We start from the raw sequence: 24,026 nt of genomic DNA on the forward strand, positions 1-24,026 counted from the left end.
AAGTTGGTTCCTCGCCAGGTTACAAGGGGGAAGGTTCAAGAAAATTACTTGCAAGATCTGAGTTAAGTATTGTTTCATTACAATAGTAATATATTATATAGTACTATATAGCTTTATAGTACTAGTATACAGTAAAATTCCTACACTACATTTATATACAATAATATTATGCTGCAAGTTTTGTGCCTTGCGTTTATTACTTTATTATAGTCAAAGCTTTTAAATTATTCTTTGTCACATTCTGTTCAGGAATCGCGACGGTTCTTTATTACGTCACTCGCGACGTCACACGCAATATCTCGGTTCACCATCGTTGCGCTCTTATCCGTCACAAACCGACACAATCGTTTAAATTTCGCCATCGACCGCTCGCGTTAATGTTACATTATTAGTTTCGTGTTCTATACGCGTACGTTTCGCAACTTTTTTCATGGGGCCCCATGCGCGTTTTGCGTCGATGCAAGGCACATTACTTGTGCAACCTAATTAAATTTTGCGCTTTATGAGCGCGAAGCAAAAAGATCAAAGAATTGGTAAAGTATAAATCACAATTGACATTATTACGTACATAAGCTCTTTTCTAGACACATCGATGTTATGACGTCATGAAGTGATGATGACGCAACAGAAGAACCCACTTCGTAAGTTCATTGTTTTATTACAAACTTTATTGATATATATATATATATTTCAATAACGTTTTATTACAGAACTTAGTTTGAGACGTCACAGAGGATCAAGCGGACAATGAAGCATATTTGGAATGAAGGTAAATCCAACGTAGTAATAATATAAGGCGTAAGCGGTAGTTTATAACGATTATTATATCTCAGAAAAGTCAGCGAAAAAAGCTGCCGAAGAAAAGCGCAAGGTATTGTATATTATCATTGTTTATTAGATTATTGCTAAACCTATACGAACCAATATATGTTTATATATTTATTTACAATTAAGGTCTTTTTAAATTTGTAACAATTATATATGTTTTCATTCTTTTTGTATCCCATTTAGTATAGTAAAGCAATAAATATTTACAGAATTTTAAAACCATGTCCCCACGACTCACAAAAGCGTTGATAATTGTTAAAAACAATATTAGGAAATGTAGGATTTCATGTTGTAACGGTATCCCATCTTACCCCACAATACTATATATCATTTTAGTGATAGCCCCAAACGTAATTATGACGTTTATTTTGCAGCCGAAGAACAAAGACGAAGACGCCAATAGAGGATACACGGTTTGGGGTTTGAGTATTATAAGTATGAGTTGTGTGTTATGTGTATGCTTGAGCTGCTGTACTCTCATTCATACTGCTGGGTCTAATGTTGCCAGCTATTTTCAGTCACTACTATAGTGCATTTTGCATGTCTATGAAATATATGCAATGAAACTATGAGAAACATCTTGCTGGATCAGATTTTGTTGTTGTACACTGTATGGTGTGTTAAAACAATTCGGTAATGTCATCGCTTGGTAAAAAAACGCTATTTTGGTACACAAATACTCTAGTAATATCAACATGCAGTATAATATAGCACGTAATCAAAGTCAATAAATTTCCATTTAATTATGTTAAACATATTTCATCTCCACCCTGATAAAATTATAATAAAAAACGTCCATGTAGCGTGATTGGGACGATGGCCACGTCACAATTACGCTACGACGTCGTTACGATGGGTCAGAGCATTGTCATGACCCTGCGTTCGGTGCGGTTACGTCATGTCGATTGAGTTACGTCACGGTCTGGTTTTTGCGTTGACGTCGCCGCCAGTGATGCTACGCTCGGTTTAGGTCACTGTTAATGCGGTTCGTAACATCCTGACGCAGTTTCGCAACGGTCGATGCGATGCGTAACACCCGGACGGTATTATATTGTGTGAAGATATACGACGAGAGTATCGCGGTACCTACATGGCGACTTAATTAGATTGAGACATGCGAAGCTGTTGTTGGCTTCGGCTTCTTGTAATTGGACATACAATATGGTGTACACTGCAGATGAATATCCTTCCGGATTTGAATCATATTTTATTTGGATATATTTCAATGATTATGTTCGCGTTAATTACTTTTGATCGTGTCCCCTTTTGAATGATTGAGCTGATGTGTTTGTTGCATGTTGTTCACATTGTGTTTCTCTGCACTCGCAGTAATATTTTTGTCTTTTTGTCGGTGGTTCTTTGTATTCGTTGTATCATTTTTGTCTATGGGGGTTTCTTTAACCTGCGTGGACAGTAACATCCCGCAAGGGTTTCTCACCTAAGTAGAAACCCACTACCGTTGGCTGGGGGCTTGTCGTGCCGTAGTGGCTTTCCACCAACGCCAGCCACACAAAGTATGAAGGTATTTTAATCCTGTTTTTATTTTTCAGAAGGCAATTCGTTCTTGCACACCCATTATGGCAAATGCTTCTAATGTTAAAGTCTCCTATATGTGTGTATTTAATACGGTACGCCTGAAAATAAAAACAAATAAAACGCGCTTTTACTATTTCATTATTTGTTTCACCTAAACCCAAGCTTTAAAGAAACTCTGTACACTAAACACATCTTTGTTAAACTTCTGTCGTGACCCCAGTTATAGAACAATTCTTAAAGTGTCAAGTATATCGGCCGATTCTCCTGTCTAGCCCAATATAGTTTAGGCTATATTTGTTTTACTTGCTTCATGTACACGGTTATTTATTAACTTAGAAAGTCCTAAGTTGACACTGTACAGAATTGGCCTGCGCGGGAGTACAGTAGTTTACGTTGCTGTTTTAAGGTATTAGAAATACCCTTATACCTACGGTAATTTGTACCTACAAAATTACTAAGTATAATACTATTTTCAGACCTCCGACGTCTTTAGTTGCACAAGAGTTTGGTTTTATTTACCTGTATATCTATATTTGGAATGTCGAGAATTTTCGTTATGAATATTTCAACTTAAGATACCAAAAAGAAGCGAATCATATTGTACTTGGTAGTTTAATGCGATTGTGATGGAAAAAAACGTACGTATATAAATTGTTTCGTAATAATACAGATCACTGTTGCTATTGTCTGCGTATGTTTTCTACCACAAGTTAAATATTTGTATAGACCACATATTGCATTCCGAGGTTGAAACTGTATAATATTTTGCCTATATTTCCATGATTGCTGTAACAGAATACCCATAGTTCCAAGGTCACGTGTATCCGGCTGGCCGCCATTATTATCATTATCTTGTGTAGACCGAATGTTATCGTAACTGAGTTCCGACATATATACAATACAAGCTTCACTCCTGCTTATATAATTGAACCCCAGCATTACAATTGCTGCGTTTAACGATTATACTCACTAATTGCAAGCTAAAGTCGCCCTTTTGTCTTTAAGAATCCGATTTAAAACAAGATATATAGTATATAGGGTGGGGGAAGATGGGACATCTTTGGCACAGAATATCCAAATATCCTAATCGTAATAGTTTAAATTTTCTTTGTTTACTACCAAATTGGACGAGAAAATAGAATGATAAGGTGTCCCATCTTCTCCCACCCTATACCCTATATAAGACAATTTAAAGCGGTTGCAGCCTATTTAAAACACCTAATAATATAAAGTAACAAACTTGATTCCAGGTATGCTTGCGTTCAATCGTATGCTGTTCTTGCGGTGGAAATGTAAACCAAACCGACGATCATAAAGTGACTTTAAATGAACAATTACCTTTGACAGGTTCTTAATTTGATAAGATTGGAACGTTGTTTATTAAATTCTAACCATTAATCAATACGTCGTAAACTCCCAGCATAACTTATTCAAAGCAGTTCCTAGCACATTTTAAAGTTTTCTTTGAAATGTTAGTACACCGAAACAAATCCTATATATTTTTGAGTAATAGTCCTTAACAAACTAACAGTCTTTCACATCTCTTCTGACAAATTTAGTGGGTTTATTGACGTTTTAGAATTTCGAATAAGTTCGTTATATTTTTGACCAACTTATTTATTTTGAAGAACAACCGAAAGATCGTAGATCAAACGGAAAAGGAAAACCTACAGATAGTTTACTAGATTCTCAGGTATACAGTCAGTTTCTAAATTATAAAATGAATTTTGCGTAATCTGTATAATAAAATTATTGAAATTCTTTTTATTTCTTAGCCAACACCTAAAGAACATCGGGCACCACAGGATGCAAATCGGAAGGAAGATTCCAGACAAAACTCTGTGACCAACAATATTACTGTACTGATTACACACCAGCATACTGCACCTGCAACAACCGGATCAAGTACGTTTAAACTGTTTCTTTTTGTATTAAGATTCCAACCGCAGACAATTTAAAGTAAAATTACCTTATTCTAATGTACTGTGGCATAAGTTTGACACCTTCAGCACACGACTTCTAAATATCGTGTTTAAACAATTACCAACGGTCTGTCAGAGTCGTGAAGATATGGTTTTATAATTCATTGAAAGTTCTTTGTTTACTTCCTAATGGGTCGAAAAAATATAGTGAAAATGTGTCCTATCTTCTATAATTTACATTTGAATCCAGTCAGTGATGAACCCGAAAGAACGCAACACAGTGACAAACAAAGCGACGGAAAATTAAATGAGTTTGAACCGATCGTAACAAACCCACATGGTGATGGTATGTAGCATATATATACTGCACACTTTGTATATAGGTTTGGTTTCGTTTTTTAAAATGGTCTTGCAACATAGGCTTATGAGTATTGTATTGGCTTTTGAGTGAACACTACACTGCCCGAACAAGGATAAGTGTCTGAATTAATATTATGTTTAAAAGTAATGCAAGTTTGATTACATATAGAACTTTAACTAATATTCATTATACAGTTCAAGAAGACACCGAACGAGTGTCCCAAGCGGTTCAAGAAAGCGACACTAGTCAAGAAGACGATGAAAAACCAGTCATTACAGCACCAGAGGATGATGGTACGTATGTGGCAATATAAGTTCATTGTGTATACGTACAATAAATAGGGCCTTTCATTTAACCTGTTTAACTCTATTGTTTGGTCTGCAGAATTGCTCAGCCATTTCAGAATGTATAGTGTTATCTATACACGTTAGTCACATTTTCTAATCCAATATATCAGATCTATTTTCCTGGTTTAAAACACTCAACTTATTCGGGTAATTTGTACAGGTGATGTGGAAATCCCCGTTACCGTGCAAGGACATGTGACAGCAAATATTGACGGAACCGACGACAACTTTGGCAAACATGACCCACAACGTGAGTGCCATCATGGTCTGTTATAATTGTTCATGATTTATGTTAAACATGATAGGGGGTTTTCGTTAACTGAACTCCTTGGGGAAAAGAATATTTGATTTGCACAGTGACTTATTGCAGTAACATTTCTTTTTATCGGGTTTTACAGAAACCGGTAATGCTATTGGCGAAGACGATGCAGCATTTTCTATACTCCCCTCTCATTGTTCTTCAAGAGAAAACTCCCCGGGTCCAACGCCTAGTGAGTGAATATTTAAACAACTAGTAACTCCAGTGTATTGGCTTATTATCGCATTATGAGGGGCACTCCTATAACATTAATGTTTGTTTCCCAGGAGGTCGCAACGTATTTTCTTCCATTGCCCATTTCTTGCGAAATCTTTTTAGTAGAGGCAGTTAGTTCTTTCGAAAAGGTCAGTAAATTGCTTATATTTCAAGGCTTTAAGTTACTTTTTAGATTAAATTTTCTAAAACCTAAGTTAATATTCAATACAGACTTTACTGGACTTTCTTAGGGTGTTTTATTCGTAGTGCGACCCTTTTTTAAATAGTAAAATATTAAAATAACAAAAAAACACTAATGAATACCACTATTACATCTATGTGGTAAAACGCGTAAACAGGCACGAGTTGTGTGTGAAATAGAAGCACGTGAGATCATGATTGTCGTTGGCCCGCAACGCGAGGATAAAATAATTCTCATTTATTTATTCATTCATATAAACACCACCGAACTTCATACTGTATTGCAATAGCGATTTTATAAAACCAATCAACCATATGCACAGCTATACTATCGAACATTCACATATAAATCTTTATATAGTAGGGTTGGAGAAGATGGGGCACATTTCATTCTATTTTCCCGTCGCATTTGGTATAGTAAGCAAAAAACACTCAAAACTGTAGCCTGACGACTACCATAGACCGTTGTTAATTGTTTAAAAACGATCAGAATATTTAAACGTTATGTGCTAAAGGTGTCCCATCCTCCCGCATCCTATCCTATATATATGGCTGCATGCCAGAGTTTTTATTATTTGATTAAAAACTTTATTAACAGGAAACGAGAGTCCTGAGAGTGAACGAATTCCTACGAAACCACAAAAACTACCGCTGTAATTGTATCTTTATTCGTACAAAATTGGTTAATGAAATCCTACCATACCTAAATGCTGCGGTCCCTGCAAAAATGCAACTATCTTTTAAAAACAAAATTATAGCTGTAGAAAAAGTTGTGACTGACCTAATATTTTTGTTAACGATGTGCGCGTCATCATATGCGCATCATCATGCTTGTATGTGCTTGGTGTCAATCTTAACACAATCTAAACCTTGTGTGCAACTGACTGCTATACGACATAAGCTTATAATTAAATAGACATCTCACTGTACGCTATAAAGTGTGTATGGTTCATTTTTATATTGGTTCAACTGAACAACCAAATTAACCTTATAAGGTGGTATGGAAGCAATAATCCGGAAGCACCTATTCTAGGAAAGAAAATGTTTTTTTTTTATTTAAATACAAACTGAAAGGCAGCTTTGCACAAACTTGGTTGAACACGGCGGAACACAATGATGTTTAAACTTTTTTTTAAATCTATTCGATATTTTTAGGTTTCTTATAATCATATTATTGCATACAGTTTACAAAAATTGATTAAATAAATCGGAGTAACGATCTTCATAAATTATATAATGTTATAAATAGAATAATTTATCATTGGCCATCGCATATCACGCGTTTACCTTCGCCTATAGACCATACTTTTCTTGCAGACTGTTTTAACAGAAGGCATCGAATTTCCGCCATTAACTGCTGGGGCTTCAAGTGTTTAAGATTAAACTCTCATCCGTTTAGTACACCTATAATACTGTATCGATATACATATTTCGGACCCTAAGTCTTGTTGCATCAAATGCATTTCATGACGTCACGGGTACATCTTACATCTTATATCTGTTACTTTCATGTATTTGTTCTCACCGTTTAATTTTTATTTGTTCTTAGCACCGTTTAATTTTTATCGTCCACTATTAATGCGCCGCTTTGAACGATGTATATGTTGCCGAAGTTCTAATGCTTTTCTGTTTGAACTGATGTAGTCGAGCCGTGAGTGAGAATGGTAAATGTGTGGTTTGTGCGGCAAAACTGCTTCATATTAGCATAGCATTAGGTTTAGCACGTTGGTTTCGGGTATATGTAAAGAACTAATGAATAATGTACGCCTTTAAAAACATTATTTTGATAGTGGGTGTTCAGTGTATTTGGCTCATGTTGTTAATGCGTATTATATATAGGCTCCCAAATCGCCTTCATCCCGAAGTTGTCAAAAAGTGTTATTTTTTACTTATTAACAATAATTGATACAGCCACCAACAATAAACGAATACAACTAATTTAATATAACATAACACAAAAGCATAGAAAAATAACAATTGAGAAAATATCCGCTCTGTATAAAACGTCAGTATTATTGCTGAATAGATGTTACCATCGCTATTTGCAGTACTACATACGTAACTTCTCGACCCAATCTTTTATTCCGTTGATGGATGGTGTAAAGTTTGCATGGAAATATTCTGCGAGCAATCATCGATGTTTCTTGGGTGTCTTAAAGAATCTGAAGAGCAAAAAGTGGTTTTGTAAAAAATGTCACTTTGAAAAGGTTTTCACTTGCCGTGTAATTGTAAAGTTGTAATTGCTAAACATATTACCATATAGCCATGTATATAAGCCCTTCCAGTCATGTTATAAAATAAAGGGAAAATATACTTACTTTGACGACGACGCCTTCTTGCTGGCGTTAGACTTGGTGGGTCCATTTTAGTGAACCCTGCTGATTGGAAAATAGTTTACTATGTATAATACTGTGGGGTAAGATGGGACGCCTTTAGTATATAATATCCAAACGTCCTGGTATTGTTTTAAACAAGTAGCATACCGGTCTGCATATGGGAGTCGTGGGCATATGGTTTTATAATTCTTTGTGTGTTCTTTGTTTACTATCAAATGAACGAGAAAATAGAATGGAAAGATGTTCTATCTTTTCCCACCCTACTGATGTGGAGTATAATCCTTAATTCGGAAAATCGTAACTTCGTTAGATGTTTAAACGATACCATATGTTTTTCATTAAATCACATTCCTGCACAGCATTATTAATTCGTTTGTTTTCATATAAAAATAATATATGCTCAGTTTAGCCCGACTCATTGTTAATAATTAATACCATTCACTTACAGTGGGCGCGAAACTTCTCTGTTTCCTGTAATTTCATAAATTGAACTTTTGCTGAGCTACAAGATTCTAAGGAGGCATCTACTGTTGATCCATGATCTGGTAAGTAAATATTCGTTTTTGCATGACATCCGAGAACACCATATGACGCGCAATCCACCTCTTTTTGCTTAAAACAAGATCATGATATTTGGTGTCCCGTCTTTCCCCGCCCCACTATATTACATGCCCAAATCAAACATTCACCTTTCTGGCAAAGTTGTTAATTTAGTGACAATTTTTGCTGAGTTATTTGCTGATACGCTGAGTTATTTGCCCAACATGAAACTAAAACAGTTTAATATATAATGGCTGCTTTTATACAGCTGTTTCGTTGCACTTTACCTTTTGGAAACGTATCATGAGATGTGTTATAAGTTTCAGGATCATCTTCGTCAATAAATGAAAAACCTAAACCGAAAAGAACATCTGTTGACATGACATCTAAACCACAACAAAAATAGTTTCACAGCGCACTGCATGTCCTGTCCATCTCTTACCTTGCGCTTGTAAATCTGAGTCTGGCATCGAACCATTGAAATGGTTAGTAGAATCGAAATTTTCTGCAATGAAAAATGATTTTTATGCAATGTGCATTCCTATTGCATCAAATTGCATGTATAAGACAACACTTATCGCCTTGTGTCACATTATGAAAGTACCTTGCTCACAGTATTTTTATATTCCAAAAATATAAGTCTACAATATACCAGCACACTCATACCATCATCACTTGGTGGTACAATTTCTTTTCTCGTCACCTCCTCAACAGAGTTTGTTCCAACAGAGTCATTGGTTTTAGCAGGTGTTGGTGATGGTTCTATTGCCATAAAAGAGCCAGGTATTAAAATGTGCACAGTTTCACATTTCAAGTAGTTTATGTTCAGTGTTGGACCTGTTAATGCACTAAAAATGCTTGTGCACGTTTGTTTTTGTAAATAGAGTATTGCGGACTTCAAACTGGCTAATAGTAGGGTGGGGGAAGATGGGACACCTTCAGCACATAATATCCGAACATTCTGACCGTGTTTTAAATGACTAACAACCGTTTATTGGAGTCGTGAGAGTGCTGTTATATATTTTTTGAAAGTACTTTGTTTAGTGACAAATGGGACGAGAAAATAAAATAAAAAGGTGTTTGATCTTGCCCCACCATACTATAAATATTAATTTAACCGCTGTCCTTAATAAGTGCCAGACTTATATTGCATTCGTAATAAAGATAAACGATGTATAGATGACAACACTCTGCGGTAATACGGATAACGTTGTCATATATCCTATATATTTTCTATTTGTATTTTAACAAACAACAACGTTTTTTTACAGTCGTAAAGATACGCTCATGCATTTATTCTGTAAATGTTCTTCGTTTACTATCTAATGGTACGATGAAAGAGAGTGAAAACATAGATCATCTTACCTTGACAAAACTATTTTAATCGAACATGCTCAATCTATGCTATTTGCCAGTATATACTTACCAGCGCGTGCATCCGGAGGTTTAGTTGGTTGTGCATGCTGTTGCGTGGCATTTTCGTTTGTCTGTGCACAAAAACACATTATCAGATCTTTGATGCAACTTGTTATGTTTACAACAAACCTTCATTAATGTCAATGATAAAATGAAACATACAGAACTATATATAATAGAGTGGGGGAAGACGGGACACCTTAAGCACATAATATTTAAATATCCCGTCAGTGGCTTAAACGATTAACAACGGTCTATACAGGAGTCGTGGAGATGTGGTTTTATAATTCTTAGAATATTTTTTGTTTACCACCAAATTGGTCGAGAAATAGAATACAACGGCGTCCCATCTTCTGCCACCCTACTATATACAGAAACCAATCATTTCCTCTTGTTTTACTGAGTTTTTGTTGCATAAAACAAACTATACACACACTATGACGTTGTCTATATTACTACCGGTTCTTGAGGTTGAACGAGTGATGGCCGGGTCTCTTCACGATTATCATACGGTACCATGTAACCTAAAATCGATGTAAATACAAAAATAATTTATACCGATTTTTAAATAAAAAACAACAAGGATCAAACCTGGACGTTGGTTCTCTTGTCGCAGCTCTAATTTTGCTTTACTACAGCAGTTAATCTAAAACAGGTTATTATGGTTACGTATACCGAAAGTACACAAAAGCTTACAAAAAGAGAAGCACGCACTTTCGACACGCCCACACTGCTATAAGCATGCACCCATATAGCTATAAAATGGCTTTATTGTAAACTATGTGTTTGTTAAATACTTATATTATATACACTAGGGTTGGGGAAGATGGGACACCGTTTCATTCTACTTTCTCGTCCCATTTGGTAGTAAACAAAGAACGTTCAAATATTTATAAAACCGTATTCCTACGACTCCCATAGACCGTTTTTGATTATTTAAAACACGATTGGAATATTTGGATGATATGTGGCGTACCGTCTTCCCCACTCTATACCACTTTGTTCATATCGTGATTACTATAGATCCTCTAAGCTCGCGTTAAAACGTGACTAACCTGTCCCATCGAAACCTCTTCTTTTTCCAAAGTATAATAAAGCTGGTGAAAACCGAAGTGTCACAACAAACACTGTTAAAGTGATGCAAATCCACACACAAAATGTAAGACAAAACTGCTCAATTCCATTAATCGAGTCCAAGCGCCTAGCAAGCCTGTTGTATTCAATGACGTTTGCACTGCAATGTATCTAATCTCAGTTCAAGAGAGACCTCAATAAATATATTTAACAGTATAGCCTACACGAAAATGATCGACGGTGTTTCTCTCTTTCGTGCTCTTTTTTCTCTGTTTTCTTACTGTCGCTGCAACCTTTTCTATTGTTTGATGCAAATTTAAATTCGAAATGTTTGTTCGACGGTCTAGTAAAGCTTTAACTAAGACAAAGACAATATTATTTTATTTATTTAACGAAAAAAATATTTCAAAGATCTTTTTTTTGTATTCCTCGAAATGTAGGCTATGCATAAGCTCTGCGTTAAAACACACACACTCAGGATTGGAATTAACAGCACCTCTCAGTATTAATGCGGTTTGTTACGCACGCTAGATTATGATTCGCACTGTTAAACAATCCACCCACGCAAAGTCGTTGCGTGCTATACACTTCAGTCTGTTTGTTCGAACGTTACCTACATAAGTCTACGGCCTCTAAATAACCAGACCTTTACCTAAAAATTGTTATATAGTGGGGTGGGGGAAGATGGGACACCTTTAGCACATATTATCCAAATATTCTAATTGTGTTTTAATTAATTAACGACGGTCTTTGGAAGTCGTTGTAATATAGTTTTATAATTCTTAAAATGTTCTTTGTTTACTACTCAATGGGACGAAAAAATAAAGTTAGAAGGTGTCCCATCTTCCCCCACCCTTATACTGTATTTTGTTTTACCATGTTTTCATTAAAACATCCTACACGATATAGCGACCACTATATACCAAACAATGTATAGTAATCTGTGTGTTAAATTATAAGAAGAATTTAAAGAAGTCACACGCTTGTTTAGTGTGTAGACTATGCAAATATCCAAAACTATAACCGTAGTTATTTTTAATAGCTTTGGTTAATTGCAGTAAAAACAAAATGACATAACTGCTCTTAGCTTGATTTTATCAAAACAGAAGAAAACGGTGAAAAATACATTAAAAGAATGTTTATGCTGGCGATTTTATTTTCTCTGATCAAACGTCCGTTGATTCGTGATTTAAAGTTTGCATAGAAATATTTTCTGGGCAACGAAGGTGTCCTAGATTCATTGTATCTGTAAATCATGATCAAACGTTCATAAATTTCTTTGAAGAATTTCAAAAATCGCTTGATTAAAGGGTGACCATTGATAACTATGAGCACATTGGGATGAACAAAGCGCAATTGCTCCACACTACTTGGAATGCTGTAATATTTATGTCACCGCAATAATCTTTACACTACCTGGACGACGACGTTGTTCTGCTGGACTTGGTGAAGCCATTTCAGTAAAGTTTGCTGTTTTATTAGGAAGAGTTTGATTAAATGGTGAATAGACAATACAGTTTTTAATAAGCTTGTTTCAATAAATAATTTTGTACTAGTTTAATGTATAGCCTACTTGTACTAACCATTCATCGTTAATACTCAAATACGTTAACTTACAGTCGGGTCGAAAATCCTCCGTTTGCTGCAACTCCATCGATTCGCCCTTTGCTGTGCTACAAGATTGTAACGACGAGGCCTTCATCGGAGATCCGTGTTCTAGTGGAAACCGGTATAATTTAACATTACTTTTATTAAGATATCACATACGGCGGCACGTTATTTACTTTTGGGAAAAAAAGCTGTTGTGCACCTTACCTAAATAATGGTACACGCTCAAACAAAACTGTTTAATTTTGTTTCACCTGTTCTGAGTTTGTTATTAGAACAACTTGGAGAACTTGATTACCTTTTGGAAACATATCGTGCGTTGAGTTATATGGTTCGGTGCTGTCATCTGCGTCGATATATGAAAAACCTGAACCGAAAAACAAATCATTGACGTGAGTTATGAACTAAAACAAAATAAGTTACAAAGATCATAGGTTTTGTTGGCGTGCTTACTGTCCGGTTGTATATCTGGTGAATATGATCCTTGTTCCTGTTCTCTCATTAGACTAAAGTTATTTGTTGAGTTGGTATTTTCTGCAAAGTTATGATCATTACATATACATAACATAAATGGAATCGGGTGAGAGAAAATAGGACACCTTTTCATATATTTTCTCGTCATATTTGGTAATAAACAAAGAACATTCAAAGAATTATAAAAACTGTATCGTCCCGACCTTATAGACCGTTGTTAATTGTTTAAAACACGATTGAAATATTCGAATATTTTATGCCAAAGGTGTTCCATCTTACCCTAACCTACATTATGTATTTATTCTTTTAATTACAGTGATGAAGTTTAAATTCATAATTAATTCAACAAACCGAAAGGGATTAACAAAATAAACGATCGTTTGAATACACAGTCATATCATATTTCACTCACATTACACGTAAACCATCCATCAGCATCAAAGCCAGGTAATATCGTCCGTATTAAATAAAATACTTTATAAAACTTAGCGTTAACACCGTTTTTATAAAACTTAGCTAATAATAACATATTTTGGTTTGTCAACGGATTGTACAAACATACCAGTATCATCAACTGGTGGTACAATCGGTTTTCGCGTCACTCCGTTATCTGATTTCTCTGCATCGCTGGGTCTTTCTGTTTCTATTGCTAAAGAACAGCCATGGATAAAAATACGATATATATACGTTGTTTTAGGAATATATACGTTTTAAATACCAAGAACATATTAACTGTTAATCCAGAATATATTAACTGTTAATGCGTTCTGCATGTTTACATCGTCATGCTAAAGGAACCATATAACAAAATAACTTTAAAACAAACCAACAGGTCGTTCTAGTGGTTTGGTTGGGAATGTGCCGTTGACTATCTTGACCTCTGTGAAATTTATAGTTCGTTGCGGCGCAGCATTCTCACTTGGCTGTGCAGATAAAAACATGTTAACTCTTAACAATTAGGTCTCTGGTTTCCCCTGTATAGCCCATTTCATTGCTTTACTATGCAAATATATTAAATACCACTAACATTTTCTTCCTTTTATTGTTGTGTATGCACACACAAACAATATACGTATATATCTTTTACAATGTTTTGTATTTGACGTAAGTTGTACCTGATGTTCTTGAGGTTGAACTTGAGGTTGGGGCTGAGGTTGGGACTGAGGTTGGGGCAATAGGTTCTCCTCAAGATCACTTGACGCCAGAATGACTAATCATTATAAAAAAATTAGCATATAAGATTTTAAAGCAAGTACCAGCTAATTTTAAACCTGCTGCTGGATGTTGGAACACTGGTCTCTGCTCGTTCACATTTTCAACTTTTCCTTGAAAACAGCAGATAATCTAAAATGAGTTATTTTTATGTACTTTAAATCATCATGTTGGTATGTACATACTGCTACTTAAAATAGGTAACTATGAGCGACTTCCTCATGGCCGACTTTTACATATTGCAAAAGAGGAACTTATAACTTTTTACTATAATCTACACCCTGCCTACAGCATCGTTTTAGCTATTTGTAAGTAACAAAAAGCTATGGATTGACAACACAAACGCTGCGTATATGTTTGTTTAAAATCTATTTTCTATGACTTTGATCATATAACACCTACTATTAGGTGGTTGGGCGGCAAACGTCGACTAACCTGTCCCATAAGCGTTTCACTTCTTGACAGTTAAGATGTACTAAAAGCTGAAACGTTAGCCTGAACTGCGTGGCAACAAACCCACTTCGTATGCAAATTCACAGCACCAAATAGACGAAACTTTTCAACTCTATTGACCAAACCCTTTCCCTAAATAGGTTTGCATTGAAGTGTATCCAAGCCAACCAACACATACACCTCAGTAAGTTTACTCTAGTGACTCCATAAATAAGTGACACAAAGTTTAAAGGGCGATGTTTCTCTCTTTCGTGCTCCTTTCTCTGTTTTTTTATGCAAATATGAATTCGATGTTTGTTTGACTTTTCTATAAAGCTGTGACTCACACAAAAATACTTATATAGCTTCATTTTACGACTAATTTTTAAAACTTTTTTTGCTTATACCATTCTCTAATGCCTAGACGTGTATGCTTAAACTTGTACGCGTATATGAATATAAAATCTTTCATATGCTGTATAGGACTGTAGGTAACAACACACCAGCATTCATCTCCATCATACGGTTTGTTACGCACGGTGGATCATGTTTCGCCTTGCTATTATCAAACAATATTCATCCCGCAAAGTCGTTACGTGCTGTGTACTGAGGTCTATATACAACTCATTTGTTCAAATTTGACCATAATAAGTCAACGGCCTTTCAATACCTTTTCATGTCTATTTATGCAACGATAAATTAAACCATTAAACTTTAATCGAGACACTCAGTAAGCAAAAAAGTTTTGTTTTAACCAGTAGTTGCGCAGGTTTTAAACGAATGCTGTCATATATATGTGCTTGTGTTTGTATTTTACTTTTTAAGTTTATGGTTGCCCTTTTAATACACGGGAATTCCACCTTAGCTATCTCTATATTACGAGAAATGAACTATTCTTCTGGTATATACGGTCATCACCTCGAGAGTAAAGTTCTATAATTCCGCGAAATCTCCAAACCCGGTCGACAAATATTATCAGAGTAAATAGAAATTACGGTTGACACATAAATAATATTACCACTTCGACATAAACAAGCAAGAAGGTTTTCTTGTTAATTAATCTCCGTGTTAATTAAGAATTCGTGATCACCTTGGGTAAAATGAACGAGACAAACAAACACCTGAATATCAGGTATCATCCCGGGCTTTCATTCACATAACAGAAGCAACAAAAGGCGCGGCTTTATTCTTCGAATTAACATCTATAGTCAGTACAGTAAAATGGGTTGCTCCGCCAGTAAAGCTGCTTTAGCACCAGTTATTGAAGAAAAATCTCAGCGCAACCGAAATGAAAGAAGTGACAGTCCGAAATCGACAGATAGTGGCATAGAATTGAATGAATCGACACCCAGCGAGTCATTTCCAGATAAGCAACCAAAAGGCAATTTAAAAAGTGCCAAAAAGGTTGCAAAAAATAAAGGTAACAGATCTAAACTTCTTTCCTGTACAAGTACAACAATATATCTTATATTAACAGGGATAGCGTTCGACGTCACGTTTCAAGAAGCAAAAGGAATAATTAAACAACATCCTCCCAAATCAGCAGCGGTAAACACTGTAGTATAGTAGGACGGGGGAGACGGGACACCTTTAGCACATAATATTTAACTATCCTGATCGCGTTTTTAAAAATTAACAATGGTCCTTGGGAGTGGTGAGGACACGGTTTTATAATTCTTTGAATGTTCTGTGTTTACTACTAAATGGGACGAGAAAATGAAATAAAAAGTTGTCCCATCTTCCCCCATGCTACTGTACAATAATACCACTTTTATGCCACTCCTCTAACAGTGTAACACAAAGCGATTTTTAGAGTCGTCTTAGCTCTGGTTCTAGTAGAGGTAGGAAGAAACCAAACCAGCTTCCAGCGCTCGAACTAACAATAACTCAAAGGACAAATGTGCCGAGTCGTCTGAAACGCCATGCAGATCTGAAACTGGATACCGATGAGGTAGCGCAATTCTTAGATTGACTACTACTGCAACATATACAAAGAATAAAATAATATTGTCAAAGCCGGTTCTCTAATACATTACTTACTTATTTTGTAGTTGCAAAGGCGGCAAGAAGAGGCCGAAAGAAAAAGAGAAATGGATCGACTTGCAAAGATTGCTTTGCAAAGAAGACGTGAGCTTCATGCTAAAAAAGTTGCTGCGAGGGTGAGTCACCTGGTGGTAGTGAATATGATCAACTACAAATGAAATATTATGCAGATTGCAAACAATAAATCGGGCTCAGGTCAAAATTGATTATTTTTCAGCGCCAACGAAACCAATGGGACAGCGAGTCCGACAGCGACGGCCTAGACAAAGACGAAACTTACAACAACGATGATAACGGTACTTATGGAATGAAAATCAATATTCAGGGGTTTACATGTGAATGTTTTTGTAATTGATTGGTGTTTATAAAAGAAAATTAATTGCTAATAACTTTCATGACTTCGAAAAAGACACTTATTCTGTGGCAAACCAGGGGTCCCTTATGAGTCGTCTTCAACTCTACGACAGTTGTTTGCACCGCCACGCGAGGAAATAATATTTGCATTCACTGTTTAAACGTTACTGCAGAGTTTAATTGGGATGACGAGAGTGATGTGGCAGACAAGGATTCAGCGACAATGGATGTGGTAACCGAAAGTTCTTTGGGTCGTCGCAACTTATTTGATTCTAATAAAGAAGCTTTGGAGCGTAAAATAAACAGTGAAAATACATCAGAACTGGATAAATCCGAGAGCGATTTCGATTATTCTGAACCTGACACGGGTGAAAAGCTTCGCATTTCTAAAGACTCAACTTTAAACGATGAATCTTCCTCGCCTTCCATTGATCAAAGTGACCAAACATTGAACTTCGACAGCGAATTGGATTGGCACTCAAACGATGTCAAACAAAACGGAAGTAATCAAAAACTTTATTCAGAATCAGTGATCGAATACAGCACGACTACAAGCAACAAGTATTATCAGAAATCGGTAAAAACGATAAATATTGATGATAATGGCGTAAACGAATGACCGAGATTCATGTTGTCGTATATTACACACATATGATTCGTTTTGTTCAAAATCTTGCATTTACAACACCATATTTTAACAGATTGTAATATGTTTTTTTAATATATACACTATAGGCTATATTGAGGGTATAAAAAACAGGTATTCTAGTGCAGAATTAGCCATAGTACAGGCCTGTTGAAGTCGCTGCTGCCTTACTGTGAGCATGCAGAACATGTACGCAGGGATCAGCGCAGAAGTGACTCAACAAATCCGCCAGCAACTTGTCGGGTAGCTTATGTTCCACCATCTTGAACTTCGTAAATGTGGTTTTTGTCTCCGGCCAAGTGCGACAATTGTGCTTGATCGAATTTCGTTATATCATTTCTATACACGTAAACGTACGTCTGCAACATCAACACACTTAAGTGCTAGCAAGGTTTTAATTTAAATAATCATTGTTGGTAAACTAACCAGAATTCCATCACGCCTCAAAGCTTCAGCAGCAGCTTGTACGTCCTGATGCGACTCTGCATCTGTGATGACAGCTAGCATTTTTGGAACCCTTCTGTCACGGGCGCCAACTCTTTCCCTAAAAAGGTAGTTACTCGCATACCACAGCGCTGTTGCTGTGTTCACTCTTTGGCCTGTATGGGAACAGAAAATAAAATCCAATTAGGCATATAACTTTATGCTGCTATTTGCCACCGGTTATATATACAGCATGCACCAATCTCGTATATTATCTTATGTTATGTGTCTCTTGCTTACCCATTTTATCAAAATCGATATCAATCAATCTTTCTGAAAATAGTTCAAGAAACTTTGTTTCGTTGTAGTTAGATTCTTTGAATTGTATGAGGGTTTCTTCATGGACGCGATCGCTGAAGAAAACCGCCGAACCTTGGAATGATTCAGGGCCCCAACGGCTGTGACTAATTTGACAAATATATATGATTATAAGCGACCTAATAAGGTTGTGCGGAAAGCCATGAACTGTATCTTACTATGTGATCGAATCTCCCATGTTCAACAAAGCTAACCAGTTTTCCCAGGAAGAAGCATGGAATAGTTGAACGTAGTCGTATAGCAAATATTCGGGACATGGGCCTGCAAAGTGTATACACTCCTATCAAATATGGGTAATGAACCAGTTATATAGAGAAAAATTTCCCATTGATATCGCGAGGTATCTATGCGGACACGTTATTAAATATTAAATACAGTGGGGTGGGGGAGGTTGGGACCCCTTTTCATTATATTTTCTTGTCCAATTTAGCAGTATAAAAAAGACCTTTTAAAGAATTATTTAAAACCCTACTCCTAAAAATCTTATGGAACGTTGTTAATTGTTTAAAACACGACGAGGATGGTAAAGATGCCCCATCTTTCCCTCACCCTATTATATGGAAATCATAACGCCCAATTATAGTTACGAGTGCCGTATAAAATTTTTGGTCAAATAAATAATAACAAGTAGCCTTTTTTGTATATTAAACTATAAAATTTAGCAGAAAACGTACGTGCACAGCATGGCATTGGTTTCTCCCACGATCCATTTTGATGACAAGTATTAGAAATATCTGAAGAAGGGTACACTTCATATTCTCCGTTGCAGCTATAATTGCAAACTGAACCTGGCTCTTCACCGTCGGTGCAAGAATATTGGCCGTGGTACAGAGTAGCCTGTTGTTGGGGACACGTCAGACCTATAAATAATTATTAAGTTTTACTACAGGAGGAGAAGATGGGACACCTCTTCATTCTTTTTTTTATCCCATTTGGTAGGAAACAAAGTACATTCAATAAATTTTAGAACCGTATTTATCCTCACGCTTCCCATACATTGTTGTTCATTGTTAAAAACACGATCAAAATGTTTGGATATTATGTGTTAAAGTTTGCCGTATGCCCCATCCTATATAAAAACGTAAAATAATTTCGATAGTTAAATTGTATATACACTATACATCACTTGATACGGAAAATTAACGCCGATACAATTATATTATAGAAAATAAACATGTACTTTGCAGTTTGGCGGGTGCTGGTGGTAATGGGTCAGATTCCATCTTCGTACAGGTTAATGGACCTTCATTGCATAAATCATCGTTGCAGCAACAACGACATACAGAGTTACTTTGGTCTTCATTACATTGGGTACTGGGGCCTGATTTCATTTGATTCTACCGGAAACATGACTTTGAGTTTAATAACTGTTAAACCTAGAGTCCATGTGATATGTCTGTATCAGCATGTATCGTGAGACTTGGTTGATATATACGTTCATAACTTCTAAATGAGCTACATCGGTTCACGCAAGTATATTTTTAACGACCATGCAACCACTTACAAATAAACTAAACAACTAAAAATATAACTTACTTGAGCCTCATTCGCTTCGCATGCTTGTTTCTGCTTGCACTGCTTAGAGACACCAACCACCTTTAACTCAGATCCCACTTGAACTCTCCTTACTTCTGTCTCGCATGATGCCTGCAGAAACCAACGCGAACGTTATATTTTAAACGTTATACATAGGTAATGGAATATGCATAGACTCTCATATCCATACCTCCGCAAAAGAACAGAGTTCTACGCTGGCTGATAAATCGCATTCTTCAATACTCTTGCCTCTGCATTGTAAACACCTAAGACCTGAAATAATACAAAACTTAACTTTATTACATATAGGCCTGTATACGGTATAGCAAATAAATTTTAGGTTGGTATGTCATACCTTCGGTAGCTACTGCAACTGTGCAAAGACTTGCAATAAAAAGAAAGAATCTCATTGTGAAGGTAACAGGCAGCGGCAACTTCTTCTGACGTATGGTCAAAATAATAGACTGTCAAAGAGTTAGGTCGCTTTTATACAATGCAATCGCGTCTTTTAAAACACCAATTAATCATATACGCTCTGTTTTTATATAGGAATACCAGAGCCACCGTATGAATTACTACTCTAATGTTTAATCGTTTTTTAAAAGTATACTTTCCATTGCAGGTATTTAAGTGTGCAATGGCAGTGACCTTTACTCATTAGGTAATATTTATATGCATGACAGCTATTTTGGCTTTATCGCTCGTAAATATTAGAAACATATGTGTATACGGAAGTCAATAAAACTGACGTCGCCGTGACAGTCACACTATTGCAACAGGTTTTACCACCGCCAAGAAGCCATGTTTGTACAGGTTTATAGTTTTTTTCAAGCAAATTGGCGTGATCAGTACGTTATGTTGGCAATATACATAACACACTTAATATTAAATAGCAGCAAGTTCCTGACAAGCCCAAGATTTATACCCTAAACGCATTTGATTCCAAAACTTGATTCTGCAAGTCAGTGTTTCGATACAGTTTTGTCATATGATTAAAACGAAACAGATTGGTTTGTTCTCAGCCCCGAGGTCATTCTGGTCGATATAAGGTTGTTTGCGATGGAAAATTTCTAGTGTTTTCACTTTGGTTTCGGAAACTTCGTGTTACGACTTATGAAGCCAGAAATTCCCACCCATGACCGAAAGTTGCATCATGTTGTTTTGTACTGTGTGACGTCAAACCCTTTTCGCGGAAATAGATCGCACTTAGCCAATAGGAGCGCGCCACGGTGGCAGTCACGAGAAAGCCACATCATCGCAACGAAAACGGACCACAGTCGATTTGTATGAAACAACCGAAAGATGTAAGAAGAGTAGTTCGATCATTTGTGATTGTTGTGCGCGCATAAAGTGCGAATTAAGTCCATAAAATAGTAAATGTGCATTTGAGACCACGAAGCACAGTAGACAATTTAGATTAGATTTCATATTTAGCCGATAACCCAAAGAACTTTCTATGAAAATGGCTCCAACCGCTACAACACATACTGTTGTCATTTCACCAAGTTCTAAGCTTGTACCGGTCACCATGGCGAATCAAGCAAGGACCGAGGTGGAATTTGTGGGTTCTCCACAACAAATTCCTAAATATGCGCTTGGTTTGTTTGAATCAAATGGAAACGGTCCCAGGAAACGAAAGCGTTTGACACACTTAACTACTGAAGAAAAAGTCATGAGAAGGTAAGTTTTATTACTTATAGGAACACATTATACATGTATATAAAGCCCCATATGTGATTTGGTATTTGAAACTTTGTTTTTTTTACAGAAAATTAAAAAATCGAGTAGCTGCCCAAACTGCACGTGATCGAAAGAAAGTTCGAATGGAATGTTTGGAAGATAATATTCAAAAAGTTCAGCAACAGGTCAATACCGATTACTTTTTATATCCTATACTGCTGTATGAATGTTAAACTATTTTGTAGTTTGTATATTTTCAATATTTTATATGTCTAATGTGGGTATTATTATTTTTAGCCTATATATACTGTATAATATAGTTCTTCTGTGATTTTATTTTCAGGCAAAGGAACTTTTGGACGTTAACATGCAGTTATTGGAGAGGGCTGAAGCGCTTGAAAGAGAAAATCGTGAGCTTCGAGTGCGACTTGGTATTTCTTCTAGCCATGACACAACAGTGTCATCTAAACGTGAAGATGTGGAAAGAATTAAATTGGAGTTTGATGATTTGGTAGCACAATCTGAACAAACACCTGATGTGATTGCAGTATCACTACCAGAGTGTATTCTATCTCCTGATGAATCTGCCGGTAAGAATCAACTACATTACGATGTAACTTATTATTATTTGTTGGGGCAACAACAGGCTTTTTATAACCTGGGTGTTTTTAATGCATGGCTAGTGGATTAAACAACTCATAACAGAACAATGATAGCAGCATCAAGGCTTAAACCCTTATACCATGAGCTATATAAGGCAGAGCTAACCACTGTGCCAAGGCGCTGATTGTCCTAATCTATCAAATGTTTGTCCTCTTTAAAAATTAACATTTTATTTTGTGCAGATGAATTTGATCATCACATGGATATCAAACGAAGACTATGTGAGCCTCGCAGTGATGTGGCGGCGAAACGACTTTGCCTGGCCAAAACCGAGTGTGCATCCCCCGTGCCCGCAGTGTTCGGGGAACACAAACTGGATAGACTTTCTCCTCAGCAGCAGGACGCTGTCAACCTAATGTTGATCCACTCGGAAAAAGCCAAGGTCAAGTCGCAAGCACCCACCTCACAGATGAAGCCACATATCATGAGGATGATATCCTTGGATGGCTCGAACAAATCGGTGATGAACTTAAGTCTGAAGAAAGAGAGTGCAACAAAGTTACAGGTAAATCTCTAAAATGTTTGGTAGTCTTAAAACTATTTTACCCTATCTGTAACAATGTTTTAATTGCAGACTCCCCTGGACCTGAGCAAAAATATCAAACTCCAGTAAATGGAGTAACTACAGAACAGCTCAACTCCATCAAAGAGCTGATCAGCATTGACCATCTTTACTCAAAACCACGCGAAGAAAAAAGTTCCACTGAAATTCCATTAACCGACGCGAAGAAACCTGTGTTCCGCGTCCAATTAAGCAGGTCCACTCGTTCTACCAAACTTATAAAGCAATCACCACTGTTGCAAGTAAGTTTGGGCGACGCCGTGGCTGCCAAACCAAGTGCCCTTTTTGAAGAAGGTGCAAAAACAAGTGCGAAACCTGCGGTGAACATTGAAGCATTTGCAGCAACTAAAACTTCTAGCCCACCACTTCCCATGTTGTGTAATATCAAGCAGGAGCTCGACAATTCTCTCCTTCTTCCTTCCTTGGAAGAGAACAAACTTGATTTTGACATTTTCGCAAACAATCTTGGAGAAATCTTCAATTCCGAGACTGAAGACTGTTCAGCATCAAGCCCACACAGCAGTTCAATATCATGTAGTTCTCCAGATCGAATGTCTGACACCTCACAAGAGTCTTTACAGATGAATACGCCATCTCCATTAACTGACACATTTGATCCATTTTTAGATATTCAGAACTATGATTCCTCCATGTTTAATGATCCATTTTCATCAGAACTTTTCCCACAATTGGCGTGTGGGATTTAGATGTTGTGGTGTTATTTAAATCGTGTATATTTTCCAGTCTTGTGGGTATTCTGTGCAATCAAGTTCTGCTTAGTGCAGAGATTTGTAAAGGACTAAGGTGGTGGTGCTGTTGTTATTAGTTTGCTGCATATCTTTCTTTTCTCTGTAAATTCTATCTTGTTTTTGCATTTTCTTCATAAAGTGGAAAAATCTGAAAACTTGTCTGATTTTATATAGCAGTTGGTTTCAGACAA

General features: G+C 36.4%; 6 protein-coding genes and 1 long non-coding RNA gene across 10 annotated transcripts; 4 read left to right on the top strand and 3 right to left on the bottom strand.

Annotated features, from left to right (window-relative positions):
* The first annotated feature begins 452 nt into the window (after positions 1-452).
* Positions 453-2,129, top strand: LOC108949440. The gene is made up of 4 exons (XR_001974699.2): positions 453-641; positions 711-769; positions 834-871; positions 1,203-2,129. It is a non-coding gene; the product is annotated as an uncharacterized LOC108949440 (long non-coding RNA).
* Positions 2,130-2,307: 178 nt separating this feature from the next.
* On the top strand, positions 2,308-6,643 carry LOC100182285. 2 transcript variants are annotated; one of them, XM_002125594.4, is made up of 11 exons: positions 2,308-2,456; positions 2,841-3,002; positions 3,615-3,711; positions 3,993-4,057; positions 4,140-4,269; positions 4,537-4,632; positions 4,842-4,940; positions 5,155-5,244; positions 5,393-5,485; positions 5,580-5,657; positions 6,308-6,643. In XM_002125594.4, the coding sequence occupies exons 2-10, from the start codon at positions 2,991-2,993 to the stop codon at positions 5,642-5,644; spliced, it is 747 nt and encodes a 248-aa protein (XP_002125630.2). In that variant the 5' UTR covers positions 2,308-2,456; positions 2,841-2,990; the 3' UTR covers positions 5,645-5,657; positions 6,308-6,643. The 2 variants fall into 2 exon arrangements, with proteins under 2 accessions (XP_002125630.2, XP_026689921.1); XM_026834120.1 differs by having other exon boundaries at positions 5,158-5,244.
* On the bottom strand, positions 6,585-12,099 carry LOC104265663. 2 transcript variants are annotated; one of them, XM_026834121.1, is made up of 10 exons: positions 11,057-12,099; positions 10,593-10,647; positions 10,461-10,525; positions 10,012-10,072; positions 9,252-9,347; positions 9,028-9,090; positions 8,873-8,938; positions 8,492-8,587; positions 8,028-8,084; positions 6,585-7,871 (listed from the first exon to the last, which is right to left on the bottom strand). In XM_026834121.1, exons 1-10 carry the CDS (start codon positions 11,063-11,065, stop codon positions 7,789-7,791), a joined length of 651 nt encoding a protein of 216 aa, XP_026689922.1. In that variant the 5' UTR covers positions 11,066-12,099; the 3' UTR covers positions 6,585-7,788. The 2 variants fall into 2 exon arrangements, with proteins under 2 accessions (XP_026689922.1, XP_018667093.1); XM_018811548.2 differs by having other exon boundaries at positions 8,028-8,087.
* Positions 12,100-12,149: 50 nt separating this feature from the next.
* On the bottom strand, positions 12,150-15,040 carry LOC100184613 (pinin-like). Its single transcript, XM_002131440.4, has 10 exons — positions 14,805-15,040; positions 14,429-14,501; positions 14,273-14,367; positions 13,984-14,080; positions 13,720-13,806; positions 13,137-13,217; positions 12,982-13,050; positions 12,693-12,791; positions 12,492-12,545; positions 12,150-12,321 (listed from the first exon to the last, which is right to left on the bottom strand). The coding sequence occupies exons 1-10, from the start codon at positions 14,811-14,813 to the stop codon at positions 12,242-12,244; spliced, it is 744 nt and encodes a 247-aa protein (XP_002131476.1). The 5' UTR covers positions 14,814-15,040; the 3' UTR covers positions 12,150-12,241.
* Positions 15,041-15,963: 923 nt separating this feature from the next.
* Positions 15,964-17,894, top strand: LOC104265664 (nucleolin 2-like). The gene is made up of 6 exons (XM_009860174.3): positions 15,964-16,221; positions 16,279-16,349; positions 16,615-16,752; positions 16,853-16,960; positions 17,062-17,140; positions 17,372-17,894. The coding sequence occupies exons 1-6, from the start codon at positions 16,023-16,025 to the stop codon at positions 17,815-17,817; spliced, it is 1,041 nt and encodes a 346-aa protein (XP_009858476.1). The 5' UTR covers positions 15,964-16,022; the 3' UTR covers positions 17,818-17,894.
* LOC100175287 lies at positions 17,698-20,647 on the bottom strand. The gene is made up of 9 exons (XM_002131468.3): positions 20,537-20,647; positions 20,372-20,454; positions 20,182-20,292; positions 19,826-19,982; positions 19,320-19,505; positions 18,804-18,906; positions 18,568-18,731; positions 18,271-18,443; positions 17,698-18,203 (listed from the first exon to the last, which is right to left on the bottom strand). Exons 1-9 carry the CDS (start codon positions 20,589-20,591, stop codon positions 18,093-18,095), a joined length of 1,143 nt encoding a protein of 380 aa, XP_002131504.1. The 5' UTR covers positions 20,592-20,647; the 3' UTR covers positions 17,698-18,092.
* A 755-nt stretch (positions 20,648-21,402) lies between these two features.
* On the top strand, positions 21,403-23,990 carry xbpa (transcription factor protein). 2 transcript variants are annotated; one of them, XM_018811403.2, is made up of 6 exons: positions 21,404-21,861; positions 21,950-22,046; positions 22,205-22,451; positions 22,707-22,816; positions 22,858-23,029; positions 23,099-23,990. In XM_018811403.2, exons 1-6 carry the CDS (start codon positions 21,638-21,640, stop codon positions 23,791-23,793), a joined length of 1,545 nt encoding a protein of 514 aa, XP_018666948.1. In that variant the 5' UTR covers positions 21,404-21,637; the 3' UTR covers positions 23,794-23,990.
* The last annotated feature ends 36 nt before the right edge of the window (positions 23,991-24,026 follow it).

The sequence above is a fragment of the Ciona intestinalis genome, chromosome 4 (genome assembly GCF_000224145.3).
Source record: "Ciona intestinalis chromosome 4, KH, whole genome shotgun sequence".
In the NCBI taxonomy this organism is placed as follows: Eukaryota; Metazoa; Chordata; class Ascidiacea; order Phlebobranchia; family Cionidae; genus Ciona; species Ciona intestinalis.